Genomic DNA, 15,119 nt, shown 5'->3' with positions numbered 1-15,119 from the left:
GTAGAATTCCATTACATTTAGGTTGGACATGATTTGGAAGTCATTGTGTTCTGCTTTTATTTATGTTGAACACAATATCACACCTTCATTGTGTCACATTTTGGTTTGCGACCAACAGGTGTCACTGTAGGGCCCCTCCTGCAGCTGCACAAGGGTTGGTTGTTTTAATCGGTGGCATTTAAAAGGACTCCCGGCATGACCATTCAGTGTCGAGTCATTGTCTGTTTCAACTTGTCAGGTTTGTTTCATCTTGTCATGTTTTACTCCTGGTTTTGTTTGCTACTTTGGACCTTTTTGTTCTGAACACGTTTTTGTTTGAGAATTTGTTCCTGTCGACTTTATTTAATACAGTTTGTGAAATACACCCTTCTCCACCCTCCTGCCTGCTTTCTTGGGGTCCATCAAAACCATGACCTTGCAAATCGTGACACATTGAAATTGGGTTTGTAATACTAACGGAAAAATGGATAAAGTAAAACTGATAAAGTAAAACAAAAACTTACATCGACACCTAATAAAATCTATCATACCCACTCTAAATATTAACTGATCCTACATTAATGAAAAAGAATGTCAAAATAAAAACTACAACAAAAAACGGGGAAAAATGCAACCCACTATTATATATAATCTAAAAAAATAATATAACCCAAAGAAAAAACTATTGTTCAAAATCCTCCTAAATTGTAGTCAGGACGACAATAGCTTACCCAAGAATTAACCCCCTAAAATATATAGAGAGAGAGGTAGAGAGAGAGGTGGAGAGAGAGTGAGGTAGAGAGAGAGGGAGAGAAAGAGAGAGAGGTAGAGAGAGAGGTAGTCAGAGAGCAAAGTATAGATAGAGAGAGAGAGAGAGAGAGAGAGAGAGAGAGAGAGAGAGAGAGAGAGAGAGAGAGAGAGAGAGAGAGAGAAGGTCTGACAGTCTCGCTGCGGTGTGGGGGGAGCGGTGTCAGCAAACGGTCAAGAAACTCTTAGCAGCAGGAGGTAAAAAAACACTTCCCCATCACATGTTTGTGGGCTAAGTGTCGACAGTGACCCGTAACACCCAAGCAGCTTGCTCAACCTCGCACCTGCAGGGACAAACATTTAGTGGCATCTTAGAATAATGGTTTGGCGATGCGCGTGGTCTCATAGAATTCAACACTTTTTTTGATGTGCACAAGTGTTCCATTTCACCCCCTAGCTCCCCACCCTTCTTGTAACTTAAAAGGGCCGACAGTCACTTCATAAAGAGCCCTCTCTAACTACCTCATCTATTTTCCACCAAATTAACTCTCCCCCGGTGCTGATTAATGATCAAATCTAAATGAATCAAATTAAAAATTGAAAATTATATTTCCAAAGTCTACAAAAAAAGGGAGAGGGGGGAGACAAGGGCGGAGAGTGGAAGTGCTTTAGCTCATCCTAACAAATGAGCCTTCAAATCATAAAGAACGGTGTAGGGGTGGAAGGGGGCAAAGAAAATGTAAGCTCGATGTAAGGCTGTTGGGCAAAAAAAAGCAGACGTGAGAGCACAATAAATGTGTTTATGGGCGAGAAATGGAAATAAAATGTTGCTAAAAGCTGATAAAGAAAAATGAAGAGAAGATTGCAATGGACGGAATTAAAAAGAGAGTTTAGGATGGTTCGGAAGATGGATGGCCCTGTAAAAGGGAATACGAAATTTCAAGGATGGAAAAATAAAGTGATGACGTTAGTGCTCGTAAACGAAAGGTTGTGTGAATTGGGATGAGGTAGAAGAATACTTAACAAGTCCCCAGATGGACAAATCATAGTGCCATTCACTTCTATTTGGAAAATCCAAGAAGTAGAGATTAAATGACTAAAGATTATTATCGATGAAAAGGTTTCTTCAGCCGTCATCTGTACGTCTTTGAAGGTGTCGGACGCTTCGCTTCTTATCCGAGATGCTTCGTCAGCGAACTAAAGTATTTTGCTGGTAGTGTCGGCCCTATATATATATCCCTACTGTCTAGACATGGCGGTGCCAGACTCTGCTATGATTGGTCCCTACTCTCAGGTTGGGGGGAGCAGAGGACTACTCCCTGCGTCTAAACTGATGACTTCGATTGTCCTGACTGATTACTTCTATTGTCCTGCCTGAGTATGAGGTCTACGAATGGACTGATTTCCCCATTTGCTCTAGTATCACCTCATAAGCATAACTAAGCCTATGTTGCCTAAGAAGTCTGTTGTACGAACGATCCAAATTGAACCTCACCCTACCCTACCTAGCTTCTTTTACTTCCCTTTCAAACCATCTATTTTCTTTCGCTAAGATTTTAACCTAACAGACGTAAAGATTATTATGATTATTATTTTTTGGCATCGCGTGGTCTGTCACGATAATTATGTTAATGACATAATCACTAAATGGGAAACAAGGGGTCAGTGTTGTTGGACAGTCTGCAGCTGGATGGATGCATGGCTTGAGGAGCCCGCGACAAAAAGAAAAGAGAGTCAGCGCAGAGCGGCGATGCATATGTGGACAGGAGATGTGAGGCAATCTCTTTTTGTCATTGGATGCTACAGCTTCATGTTTGCTCTCAACATTTAGCTTGTAGCAGAAGAGCACATTTCACCATGACGTCCCTGATCCACTGGTGAAAAGGACACTTTCATCATCTCTTCTTTTATCTAGAACTGCTTCATACAACAAAGAGGGTGCAGAAAGTGCTTAAGATTGAATGACTAACTGCGTCGTTTGTGTTGTGTCACATTATTTGTTATTTAGTTTTTGTTGTTGTTGTTTTTAACTTCAAAATGGTGCCGCAAAAGTGGCTGCCTTGACAGCAGGTCCTGTATTTCTTTTCTACTTCTTCCTTTCCTCTTATTTTCATCACTTTGCTGCTGTAAAATATAAATGTCTCCACTGTAAGACTAATAGTGCTAATCCAATCCAATGGATGGCAATTTTGGGCGGACTCAATATACAGTCGTTTCCATGTATGTTACTATAAATACATTCTCAACGTTCACTCGAACTGCTTCATTGCCTCTTTTGTCCGTCAACTTGCTCATCTCTGTGCCAATTGGCACACACTCACATATATGCAAAAACACTAAGAACGAAAGCAGTTTAAACAGTTTGATTCGCACGTTTCTCACCAGTTCATTGGAACACGCAATTGTCTTTCTCATATATTGTTCTTAATATTATTATTTACATTATTATTATTATCATTTTAGTTTGAAATAAAGATGACACTTCACTTCATGCTGCTGTCTAGTTTCGTGATCCTGCTACTATGATGATGATTTGAAGACCAGCAGTGAACTCAATAGCCGAAGCTAATACGGTTTCCCGCGATTTTGTACTCTTTGACCTGTGAAAACTGAGTCATTGTATAAGATGCCAAAATGTGTAATTAGCGTTTACGTGGCTTGATAAAAATGCAAAACATTGATTTTGATTTGCCAACTAATTTGTTGTTGAAAAGTGACTTTCAAAAAAATATTCATAATTTGCATCTTTTTAAAGGCTGATGACGCAGCTTTGAAAAGTACAAATGAGAACATGAAGAATGAATGGATTGATTTCAATGGGCTGATGATGTAAGACAAAAAGTCTCGGGATTGTTGGAGTAAGGCAAACAGATTGAGGGGTGACACAAAGCCTAGTGAGGATGTGCTGACAGCGAATGAGAGAGATAGAAGTCAGGGTGATAGAAGACCTTACCTAACGCCAAGAGAGAGAAAAAAAGATCTGCCCACACTGCAACCCTGTGTTATAAAAAAACGTGCTTGTTTCTGCTGAGGACATTCAAGATGACAGCATTTGCATTTTCCACATTGTTTCTGCAGTTGGACGAATGGTAAAGGAGAGCTTGAATTAAAAGATAAAAATAAAAAGCTGATATTGAAATATTGAGGTGAGGGCACAAATAGGGATATCTGCGCACGCGTGTGTGTGTGTGTGTGTGGGTGGGGATGATCATGTGAGTTCAGTGTCAGGTCTTTTAAAAAAACAAATAAATACATTAAAAGAAATCCCCAATTGTTTCTCACTTCTAACCCAAATCGTGCAGTGGTTTGACACATCCTACTTTTAAAACCAGGAACAAAACAACTACAGTTTAAAAAGGAAAGCATCAGCAGAACCTCAACATCTGATCACAAACCACATCCGAATGCAAGATGACATGTGATTTGTCTTCCTATCACATCATCTGTCAAAATTACAAACTATAGCTTGAATATCCTATTCCTTACAATACCAACAAACACATTTTTAGGGGAGGGGGGGATTTTAAATAAATAAATAACACATTCGAATACAAAATAAAATCAGACAAATTCATGACCAAAGCAAAACGGTCTCGATATCAAAAGATCAAACAAGAAACATATATTGATGATTGAGAATAACAGTCCTATCTTAACTAATTCGCTACCATTCTTACATTTATTCGGGAATTGAAAAAAATGACGTGGAACGGCATTCTCTTGTGACTGTAAAGTGACCTTGAGAGTTTTGAAAGGCGCTTATAAATGACATGTATTATTATTGAAATAAAATGTATTATTATTATCATATTAAGATTAATATATTATGTATGTGTATGTATGTATATCTATTAGCTAGCGAGCGAGCTTACTATGTATCTATTTGAATTACTTCCGGCTTGAGTGAACGCTGGCGCATGTGGTTGCCGCTGCTCACCTGCAAAAAAACTTATCCTGTGACTCTAAAGTGTCCTTGACAGTTTTGAAAGACGCTTATAAATGAAATGTATTATTATTATTATTATTATTATTATTATTATTATTATTATTATCAAATTTGTTAAGGTTTTATTTTTCAAGCAGACCTCTGGCAATGTTTTTAATTTATTTTTTTTAAGATGGGGCAGCATTTGCCTTTTGTACAGCCACCCCCATTTCCACTGCAGATAACTCTCAAACCAAAAAAAGCTCATCATAAACATGTTTTTGATGAAAGAAGAGAGTCTATGGTTTCTTATGCTGCATTGAATGTTCATGTAGTCCTAAAAAAGTCCTAAAAGTCAATATTCTGTGGGTCCTGCAATGTGGGTGAAAATGACAAAAACCCTAGCGCTGGAGTGGACACCTTTTCGCACATGGTCTGGCAGTGAATGAGTTAATATTTTTCCCTGTTACCTTCTGACATATCAACTTTCCTCTATGACTCTAAAACGGTGGCAATGCTAAGAGAACATTTTGAAAGAGAAAATGCTATTTTCTTTTCTCTGCCATCTTATCCATATATCCCGAGGTGTCTGCTTGTGGTTTCACACAGTGAGCTCCCCTACGAAATAAAATCAAGTGTATGTGGGACACAGAGTGGACCACTTAGACCGAGCTCTCGCCACAAAGCTATCACTCCTTCCTGGATGGGCTGCAACCAGATGCCACACACACACTAACACATTTGCACACACACTTCGTGAGGAGAGACACGACAGGCCAGATTTAGCTTCAAGATTCCCATGAGGAAGCTCCAGACACCACGGATTGTCTGGCGCTTCTCTCCTCTTTAGTTTCCACATCTTCTCGTGTCTCTCTCAGCATCACACTGCTCTACTTTTGGCTACAGCAATGTGTGTGTGTGTTTACGTGTGTGTACGCAAGGCCACATGCCAGGATTTATATGAGTGGCGCGTGGTCGTGTGTCCCCGCTAGTGGACCATCTGAATCCAGCTGGTCGTTTATGACTTGATAGAGATGGAAGCTTTGGTACGGGCCCAGGCATGTTGTGCTGTTTTAAAGCGGGACGCGCGTGACGTGCCGTCATCAAAGCCGTACTGTTGTCAAAAGCAGCGTATGCACGCTACGCATGCACCCGCCGCTCCTGCCAAACCGTTTCATGTTCAATTGTCTGATGTGCGTTTTGTATTCACATCACGACATTATTTCTGATGTGTGATGCCAGATTTTTTTGGGGGTCCAAATGTGCATAAAACGCATTTAAATGGGAGCAAATCAAATTGCAAACACAGACTCCCCAAGTGATCGTTTAACCCACCTCTGCTTTGTTATTTTCAGACAATCTTTTACCTGCAATCCCACTGCTGCAACGTGCAAATGGTTTTCTCTAAGCCCCGCCCCTGCGACCTTTTGGGCTTTAGCTGACGCATCATTATGACCTCATTAAAAATGGACAGAGAGTCATTGCCAGAGGGGAAGTTCTCATAATAAAGTAAGGCTTTTTAATTGCTTCCATCCAGAAATTAGCTGCTACATGTTGGTTGGTGGGCGTCCCGGCGTGCCTCGCTCACTGCCTTCCCTTGCTTGTTTACTCGTCTTCCTTTTGCACTCTTAAAAGGGTCGAATGTGTTTGCAATTTAAATGACGCTTCTCGTTTAAGTGCAAAAATACTAAGGTCACGGACCGTGTAGTTGGCTTTGAAATTCTTTCACTTTATTAACTCATTCACAAATTTATTCGGGAATTGAAAATATGACGTTCAATCGCTATTCCCAAATTTGTTCGGGTTTTGTTTTTTTCATGCTTGCCTACCAATAAAGCGCTGGCCATGGCCTCGGGCCATGTTTTTTCATTTTCCACAAGGGGGCAGCATTTACCCTTTTCTTGCTTTGTTCCAGCTTCAGCTGTTGTTGAAGCACTATATAAACAAATATGTCCAGTATGTATTGCATTGTAATTTGAACAGCCACCCTCATTTTAAGGTCACATAACTCCAGACCCATATGGTTTAGGAATTAACTCGTTCATTAATGCATTCACTGCCATTTCCGACTATTTGGGAATTGAAGCTATAATTCGGAGTGCCATTCCCAAATTTGTTCAGGTTTTGGGTTTTCTTGCGGGTGGGAACCGATAAAGCGCTGGTCAGGCCTCTCGCAATGTTTTTATCTCCCACGAGGTGGCAGCATTTGCCTTTTGTACAGCCGTCCCTACTTGCACCTCATATTATTCCAGACGCATATCATTTAGGAATTAACTCTTTTTTTCTGATGAAAGAAGAGAGTCTAATGTTTCTTATGTTGCATTGAATGTTTATGTAGTCCTAAAACTTAATATTCTATGGGTCCGGGAATTAAAGTGACAATGATAAAAACCCTGGCACTGGAGTGGACACATTTTTGCCCATTGTCTGGCAGTAAATGAGTTAAATGCACTAAAAATAATGGAACAAATAAATATTTCTGTTGAAAAACTGCAGCTCTCTCTTGGTAGGGTTGAAAGTTTTGGAGCTACGCAGACATGCAAGAAAAAGTTGGTTTTCTTCAAATGTATCAACTATTGCGTGACCGCAAAAGTGGTTGTAATAAAAACAAACTAACAAATACAAAAACAATAGTTGATAGAATGAATCAAAGATAAAGGACTATGTTTACTTTCTTTAAAGTACGATTCATCTCCTATTCTGCTTTAGAATAGAAAATATAAAAACCTTCAATGAGCCATGTTGTTATGTAGAGTGGGACTCCTTGTATTAAATTCAGACCTTACAATACAAATGAGATGGCTGTGGTCTGTCAGGTTGATGTATATTATATATGTAGGCCGAGTGGTGTGTGCGTGCGTGTGTGAGTGTGCGTACGCGCTTGTGAATGATGCATGTGCAGCCAGTAACAGCTGCTATTTGTTTTCCTCTTCGAGAACACATGCAAATACGATGAAAGCATTTAATAAAGAATTGCAATCCTCTAGTTCAGTTTCTCACATTTCCTCAGACAGAAAAATTAAGGATTATGGCCCCGGTGAACACTTAAAGGACAACCATAATTTGTAAAATGGCTTCAAATGACTTCTACTGAGCGTATTTTACAAAGATTCCACCGCATATAGCTATATTTTACGCTTTAAGACTCGTGCTGAATATTCAGGAAGTCTTGCTTTTGAGTTGGTGACGAGTCCGTACGTGACGTCACGAAAGCAACGCCCCCTGACAAAAAAAAAGACAGGTTGTAGCAGTCCTTCCATCACGTCAATGTATTTTGCTGTATTGTTTGGTCTGAAAACCTTGTGTTGCACCCAAAAGCCACCAGAAGAGGGTGTCCAAGCTCCATATAAGGAATTTATCAGCCTGTGGAAACAGAGGTGGCCACAGGAGGTCGCCATTTTGTGCCTCTTTTTTTTTGGGTGAGAGATTTTCCCCAATGTTGCCTCAAAATGGCATGGAATAAATTATTTAATCGATTGCAAATATGTATGCTTTCCTCTTCAGAACTATTTGAATCATATTCATAACTGGATGTGTAACAAGAAAGCATATTCTCCGAATCTGAAGCCATTGTTTTGATTCTCAAACAATGCAAGACGTCTTGGTGTGACGTCACAAACTGAGGACGGGACTTTCTGAAAATGCCCAATTCGCAGCTCAATTTTTTTGCAGATTTTGGACACTTTAAGTCATTTTTATTGGTGTTTTGCATTTGAATAAAAATATCATACTGCGTGTTTTGGGTATTTTAGATGCTATAAAACGTTTTTCTGATGTCAGTTAAGAAACAAAAAAGAGACGTCGGTTGTCCTTTAAGGCATGTACAAACTGCCAATAATACACAAGTGTGGATCTTGCATGTGTATTGGTCTAATGGAGTCTGCTTGTATGCAAGCAGACTTAAGGTACACAACGGGAGATGAAACATGGCCTCTGCCAATGTCAGATTGACTGGGAGAGCAAACGCTACGGCAGCAGCTTGTTGGGAGGAATATATATATATATATGTGTGTGTGTGTGTGTGTGGGGGGGGGGGGGGGGCAAAGAAAAGATGAGTTGGCATTTATTGTGGAGGCCGGAGGGTTTTGTTGCACTCTTGGGAAAAATACATATATATAGTTTCATCCGCTTATTTATAACACCATCTACAAGCTGTTTACTAAGGTTTTGTTCGTACTTATTCACGGGGGCAGTATGTCAACGTCAAATAGCCGATACGAAAAGCTGAATCAGAAAATTGTCACAGAGGTAGTCATATGTATTTTTCGGTCGTGGTTTGCAGGGCACAGACTAATATTGTTTTTTTTTTCATGTTGGGTTGTCTTATTTTGCTCGATAAATCAGTTAACATATTAAATCATACACTGTCATTCACAAATTCATTCTGGAAATGAAAATATGACGGAGAGCGCCATTATCGAATGTGTTCAGGTTTTGTTTTTTCCTGGTTGGGTGCCGATAAAGCGCTGGCCATGGCCTCTCGCAATGTTTTCCCTTTCACAAGGGTGCAGCATTTCTCTTGTTTCCATGTTAGTGCTTTGGTCCAGCTTAAGCTATTGTTAAAGCGCTATCAGAAAACCAATATAAACCAATACGTATGTATTGCATTGTATTTTGGACAGCCACCCTCATTTCAAGCTCTTATAATAACATAATAATATAATATATGATAATCCATATTATTAAGTCATTTTTTCTGATGAAAGAAGAGAGTCGAAGATTTCTTACGCTGCATTGAATGTTTATGTAGCCCTAAAACTCAATATTCTGTGGAAGTCGAGTGACAACGACAAAAACCTTGGCACTGGAGTGGACACATTTTTGCATATGTCTAGCAATGAATGAGTTAATATTTTTCATATTTTGATCTGGTGGGGCTCACTGCAAACCTTCACAACAATAATTCAATGCCTGAAGAATGCATTTGAAAAGCATCTAGATTTTTGGGAAATAAAATACGAATATTTTTTTCCATTTCTGGTTCATGTGTCCACGAATAAAATATAGTTACGATATTTAGCAAAAGCAATTAATAGGTTACTTTAGCAGTTTAGCAGTCAAGACTAATCCAGAATTCACACACGACAACTATACTGCATGAACCGATATTGAAATAATCAGCATACTTCTTTGAAATGAACAACGGATAAATGTACTTGAGGTACAAGCTGTTTAATTAACCATTAGCTGTAACCTAAATTAACTTCAATTAACCCTAACCCTTCGGAGGGAGAGAATAGTCACGTTGATTGGACATTCGCAATACAATACATATTGATTTATAAAGCGCTTTAACAACAGCTGAAAAAAAAGGAAACATTTTTTAGCAATCTCTTTGATTGGATGGCACTGCAAATTTCTCCATTGTGGGACGAATAAAGGTTTTCTGATTCTGATTCTGACAATACTGTCAAGTCAAACAGTACCTAATGAATTGTCTGGTGAGCGTACGTCTGATGGAGGGGGCACAAATATGGAGGTGAGTGGATAGATGAAGTGGTTGCACAAGCATGAGTGGGAGAAGACAAGAAGACAAGAATGGATGGCGAGGACGCTGTCGTGTGTCAGCCTGAGCCGCGTTCTTCGACCACAGCCAGGAAAAAGGAGGGTAGGAGGGCGGCGGTGGGGGTGTCGTCCAGGTCTCCCATCAATTACAACCTTGACCCTCCTTCTCCCTCTGCTTTCTCTCACACACACTTTCGACTCCATTCGGCCACCCTGCCCTCCCCTCACACACCTTGCCTCTCATCCTCCCCCGGTCCCTCTCCTCAGCGCCTATAAATCAATCTCTTCTCCCAAGCCTCCATTTCTCCCTCCCTCACCGGCCGTTAGACTTTCTCTATCGGCCATCCTCTTCTTCCTTGCGTGGCAGAAAGTGAGGTGGGAGTGGAAAGGTCAGAGGTGGGAAGACCAAAGGCAGAGAAAGAGTTAGAAGTACCAGAGGGAGTGTCAAGAGGAGAAATGAGTGTATTTAATCAAAGTGGTGCGAAAGCAGTCATATCAGTTGTTCCTGTTCAGCACTGCTGGAGCAACTAATGTTACCTCAATCAGACACAACATAGGTGTCGAATGCATGCTGGGGTATTTGTCTGTAGAACGTGAGTGTCATGATAGACAGACAAAGTCTGTACAGCAAATGCTGGCTATTTTGTATAAATAGCAAGTGCAGTATTTCATTTGTTGTTTAATTACTTGAAAATTGTGATAGCCCAAGCACTCCATGCTATTGAACAAATAAAATAAGTCCAAGATGGCGCCCGAGTCGGCAGCCGTCAGCAAGTGCTTTGAATGACTCGCTGTGTCTTTGTGTTGTCATATTACAGTAAAGTCTCATTATATCGATATTCTCCGGAGTCGGAAAAAATATCGATATAACCGGACTATCAATATATCCGATCCTGCGGCATGTAAATTTTCTCCTTGCGTTCATAGAAATAGTATCGTAATAAGCAGTACTATCGATATAACCGATATCGATATTACGAGACTGTATTTATTCTTTTGATTTTTTTGTTCTTTTGACTTCAAGATGGCGCCGCGAGACTGGCTGCCTTTCCAGCAGCTCCTGTATTTAGTTTTTCTACTTCTTTATTTTCGTTCCTCTTCCTTTCATCACTTTGCTGCTGTGACCAGTGCGAGACGAATAAAGGTAAATCCAATCCAATCCAAAATTCGACCTTTTATGGAAAATATGGTCTTAAAAGACTGAAGAAAAATCCAGAGGTCAAAACCATTCCCATTTAACCTTGATTCGAAGCTTAAAATCAGTTTTAAAGGATTTATTTTTGCGTTTCAAAGAAAATGTGTTCAATTGACAAAAAGGCTTTTTCGTGCAGTCATGCAACAAATGTACTTTTAAAAGTGAGAACAGTAATGTGATGGGGACTGACCACGTAAAAAGGTTACTTCAAAACAGACCTGCTTTGTATTTTAAACTTCTATGCGGATGAAGAACTAATTATATTGCCATCCATATGTATAGGAACAAACTGATGATAGGAAAAAAGCAAAATGAACACATCAGCTCAGATTTTCCAACTTGATTCTTGCCACCATTGTTCGAGGGCTTGTTCTGTATTTGCTCACAGCGTGACTCGTCATTACTGCGAGTGGAAAGTTGTTTTCGCTCATAGCTAACGGAGAAAGATTAGGAAGAGACCTTTTCCCTTACCCTCCCTCAGCATGCCCACAGTCAGACACTTCATGAAGCGGCAGGCCTGGCAAGACTTGCGTCTCCTCTTGGTGATTTCACACTCGTTGGTAGCTGGGCAGCTATATTCGATGTTGCCTGTGGAGGGGGAAAAAGCATAATGGAGGACGGTTAGATTGTGGAAATGTAGTTGCCTGTTCAAACAAGCTGAAAGAGACAAATAGAAGGAAAAGAAGTGTGTATGACAATGAGCATCCATTTGATGCAAGTGATGATGTCTGAAGAGTCAATTCTGATCACCGCTGGTATTTGGTGTTATGTAATTAAATATGTAAATTAATTAGTGGAGACGTGTATTATACTTAAGTTTTGGTTCACTTCACACACGCAGGTAGGTGCAGGTGCTTCCGAGCAGTTGCGTGACCAACTGCAGACCACTCACTAGCAGTGGCTCACAGCTGAGGATAAGAGTCTTAGCTGATCTAAGTCCGTTAAGTGAAAAATCACGGCTCCCGAAAAAAAAAAAAATAACACCAGAGAGACCCATGATGCTAAGACATGGACATACATTCTTTTTTTATTATTATTATTTCCTGGTCATAAGTGTATTTCTGCTTGACAGAGGACATCATTTCATTTTGATGAGTTTTTTTTTCTGAAGAATTACACTTTTTCACTTCATATTGCGATAGATAGACCCTCTGTTGGTTTTAGCTAGGTATTGCACTCGATCACCGAAATCACCAATCCCAATTTACATTGGACTTGTATTCACGACGAAGACCTTTTGGGTGCGAGATTTGATACATCCCTGAATGGTCGGCAGAAATTGTTACATTTCAATACATCCAAAGAACTGTCATGTAATGATATGTATTGTATAAAACACAATAAACTAAAAATAATACAGTAATACAAAAAAGCAAGAGGTGAAAAAAGAAAAAACAATGTTCTCCTTCCTCCAGAAGTCCATTGCTCCAGAAGCCGAGTAAGCTCAAGTGTCTCCCAGTGAAAGAAAATAAATAGTGATTACTATTGACTGCTGCTGTGGGGAGGATGTTTTCTCATTACTCTGTTGATTAAGGGGGCTAGTTAGCTCGGGAAAAGGCTAAATGCACAAACTGGTCTTAATGGCTAACAAGACCCTCGTTAATTGGCCATGTTAGGTAAAGTAACTGGCTAAACACGCTAAACACTGGGGAAACCTAATAGACAGCGCTAATGGAACAGAATAGCTCGCAATGTGGAAGATACTGGTGGAGCACATTAATTCAGCAATTACTTAGCGCTAAGGCTAGATGTGCTAATCACACCAAACCTTAGGCCGTAATGGGCCTCGTTAGCGCATGCGAACTAGCTAAATGAATAAGTGTGCTAAAGAGACACTTGGGCTGATGATTTGCAGCAGCTGGACCAAGGTAGGATGCTACATAGTAAACATACTATGTCAACTTGAATGACGATAATATGTGAATAACGAACAGGCTGGATGTTCTTTGTATGCTACAACACCCTTCACAGAGAGGGGTTAAAATGTACGAACAAGAACTGCAGGATGTAATAGCTACACATGAGTGTCCAGGTCTTTAATTCTGCCTGGACGCCTGTTCTTGGACACTGAAGCTGGGCTTATAGAACCCAATGATTCTTCTCGGAGGCTTCTTTGTATAACATGCAGACTGTCGGTGTCCGTGAGGGGGGATATATGAGCGCCTCAAATCCCCAGCAATCTCCTTTGAGGCGTGTGTTCGTGTCTCCACGTGCTGCATGACAATTGACCACCAGTGTCGAGTCTGTTTAACATGAGTGTGTTTTTTTAAACCTACAAAGTGTGCGATATTTACAATAGTTGGTGAATAATTGAGCTATTATTGTGGAGTGATGCACATCCTTTCCACACTTTAATGATACAAATGATTGATAATTGTTTTGGAATTACTGGACATAAATAGGGTGTCCACAAAAATGCATTTTAATAAAGACCGTCAAAAAAAATATACTTGTCACATCTGACCAATGGATTTGCTGAATATGTGGCAGAGGACACTTTAAGGTCGCGGTCATACTGTATCTTCATGTCAGTCGTGGTATATACGGTGCCTTGTATTCCAATTAGAATGCAACTGAATGACCAAACCGAATGAATATGCTGTTTACATGCGACATGGTCTATTTCAATGTGCCATTCACATGCCTCACTGCATTAATTGGAACAGATGTTTTACAGCCGTCTGGCGAACAGATCGAGGTAAACATCATGTGATTCATCAAGATGGAGTTTTTCATGCAATGCAGAGAAGTGGATTCAAAGAACTTTTCGCATCGCAAATGAGCATCGGCAGAACGGTGCCATTTTCAATTACGTAAATGACAATGCTACGCCACATCGATGTCAATTACTTGTGGGTTACTTTTTTGTCATGAGCTATAGTCTGCTTTGTGTGGTTAAAAACGTTTGCTGGTGTATAAAGTAATTAAAAGTTTAAAAAGACCCATCTGCGTCACACATTTCTTTGTAAATTTTCCATGTTATAATATCCTGCGGGTGATGAATTGGCCAATAAATGTACATATTACTTTTTATGGCTACATTGAGCAGTTGGGTATGCTTTGTCATCCGGAATTTAAATTAACCAAGTCAAAGTATGAATATTAACTGAAAAAAAAATGAATGAACTCATAATGACCTTGTATGTCCTTGTATCCATTACACAAACATAACTGAGAAATTAGTTTCGGCTCAAAAACGTGCTTTGTTGTGCGAGCTAACATAAATTGTAATAATTTATAAAGATCTTCCAACATGAGTAACTGTTTTATCCACCCCCCCCCCCCAAAAAAAAAAGAAAAAGAAAAATACAAGTGATTTACAGTGTAGAGATTGCTATTGTATTTTGTCAAATAGTGGCCATAGCAGAATTAGTTACTGGGTGTGTCATTCACCGATAACAAATGGAAAACTTTATCATAAAGATGCCTCTTTTGGAAAGACTTATGTCAGTATGCAGGCATTCGTCTTCGCAGGCTGGACTTTTAAGAGTTTGGATGTTTGAACTGCAACTTAAAAAGCGTCATCTATTCAGGTATGTAAACAAGAATTTGTGATTTACTGTGAGGGCTCTGCTTGGACATGAATTAAGGTAATACGCTGGTAACCTCATTGTTTAACGTGATATTTGCTTTGGAGGAAATCACCAAATTGTTCGACTCATAGTCGAGAGTGTTGGTAGTGGTGTTTGCATCTTGGGCACCCATTCAAAAGTTTGCATCTTGGATTTTTGTATACGTGTTGTGTGTCCCATAGGAGAAATTTGTCTC

The 15,119-nt window shown here is 39.8% G+C and overlaps 1 protein-coding gene across 6 annotated transcripts in view; it reads right to left on the bottom strand.

Annotated features, from left to right (window-relative positions):
• The window catches only part of esrrga (estrogen related receptor gamma a), a 91,610-nt gene that overhangs the window by 45,271 nt on the left and 31,220 nt on the right, over positions 1-15,119 (bottom strand). For 4 of the 6 annotated variants that reach the window (XM_088992785.1, XM_088992781.1, XM_088992783.1 and 1 more), the window contains one exon: positions 11,811-11,939. In XM_088992785.1, the coding sequence (XP_088848911.1) occupies positions 11,811-11,939 (129 nt within the window). The remainder of the gene's footprint in view (positions 1-11,810; positions 11,940-15,119) is intronic. The other 2 variants (XM_088992782.1, XM_088992784.1) reach the window with 1 other exon arrangement.

This window comes from Hippocampus bargibanti, linkage group LG03 (assembly GCF_051943395.1).
Source record: "Hippocampus bargibanti isolate YZ-2025 linkage group LG03, ASM5194339v1, whole genome shotgun sequence".
Lineage (NCBI taxonomy): Eukaryota > Metazoa > Chordata > Actinopteri > Syngnathiformes > Syngnathidae > Hippocampus > Hippocampus bargibanti.
Note: the sequence above shows the minus strand (reverse complement) of the source record. Positions and strands in the feature narration are given on the sequence as shown.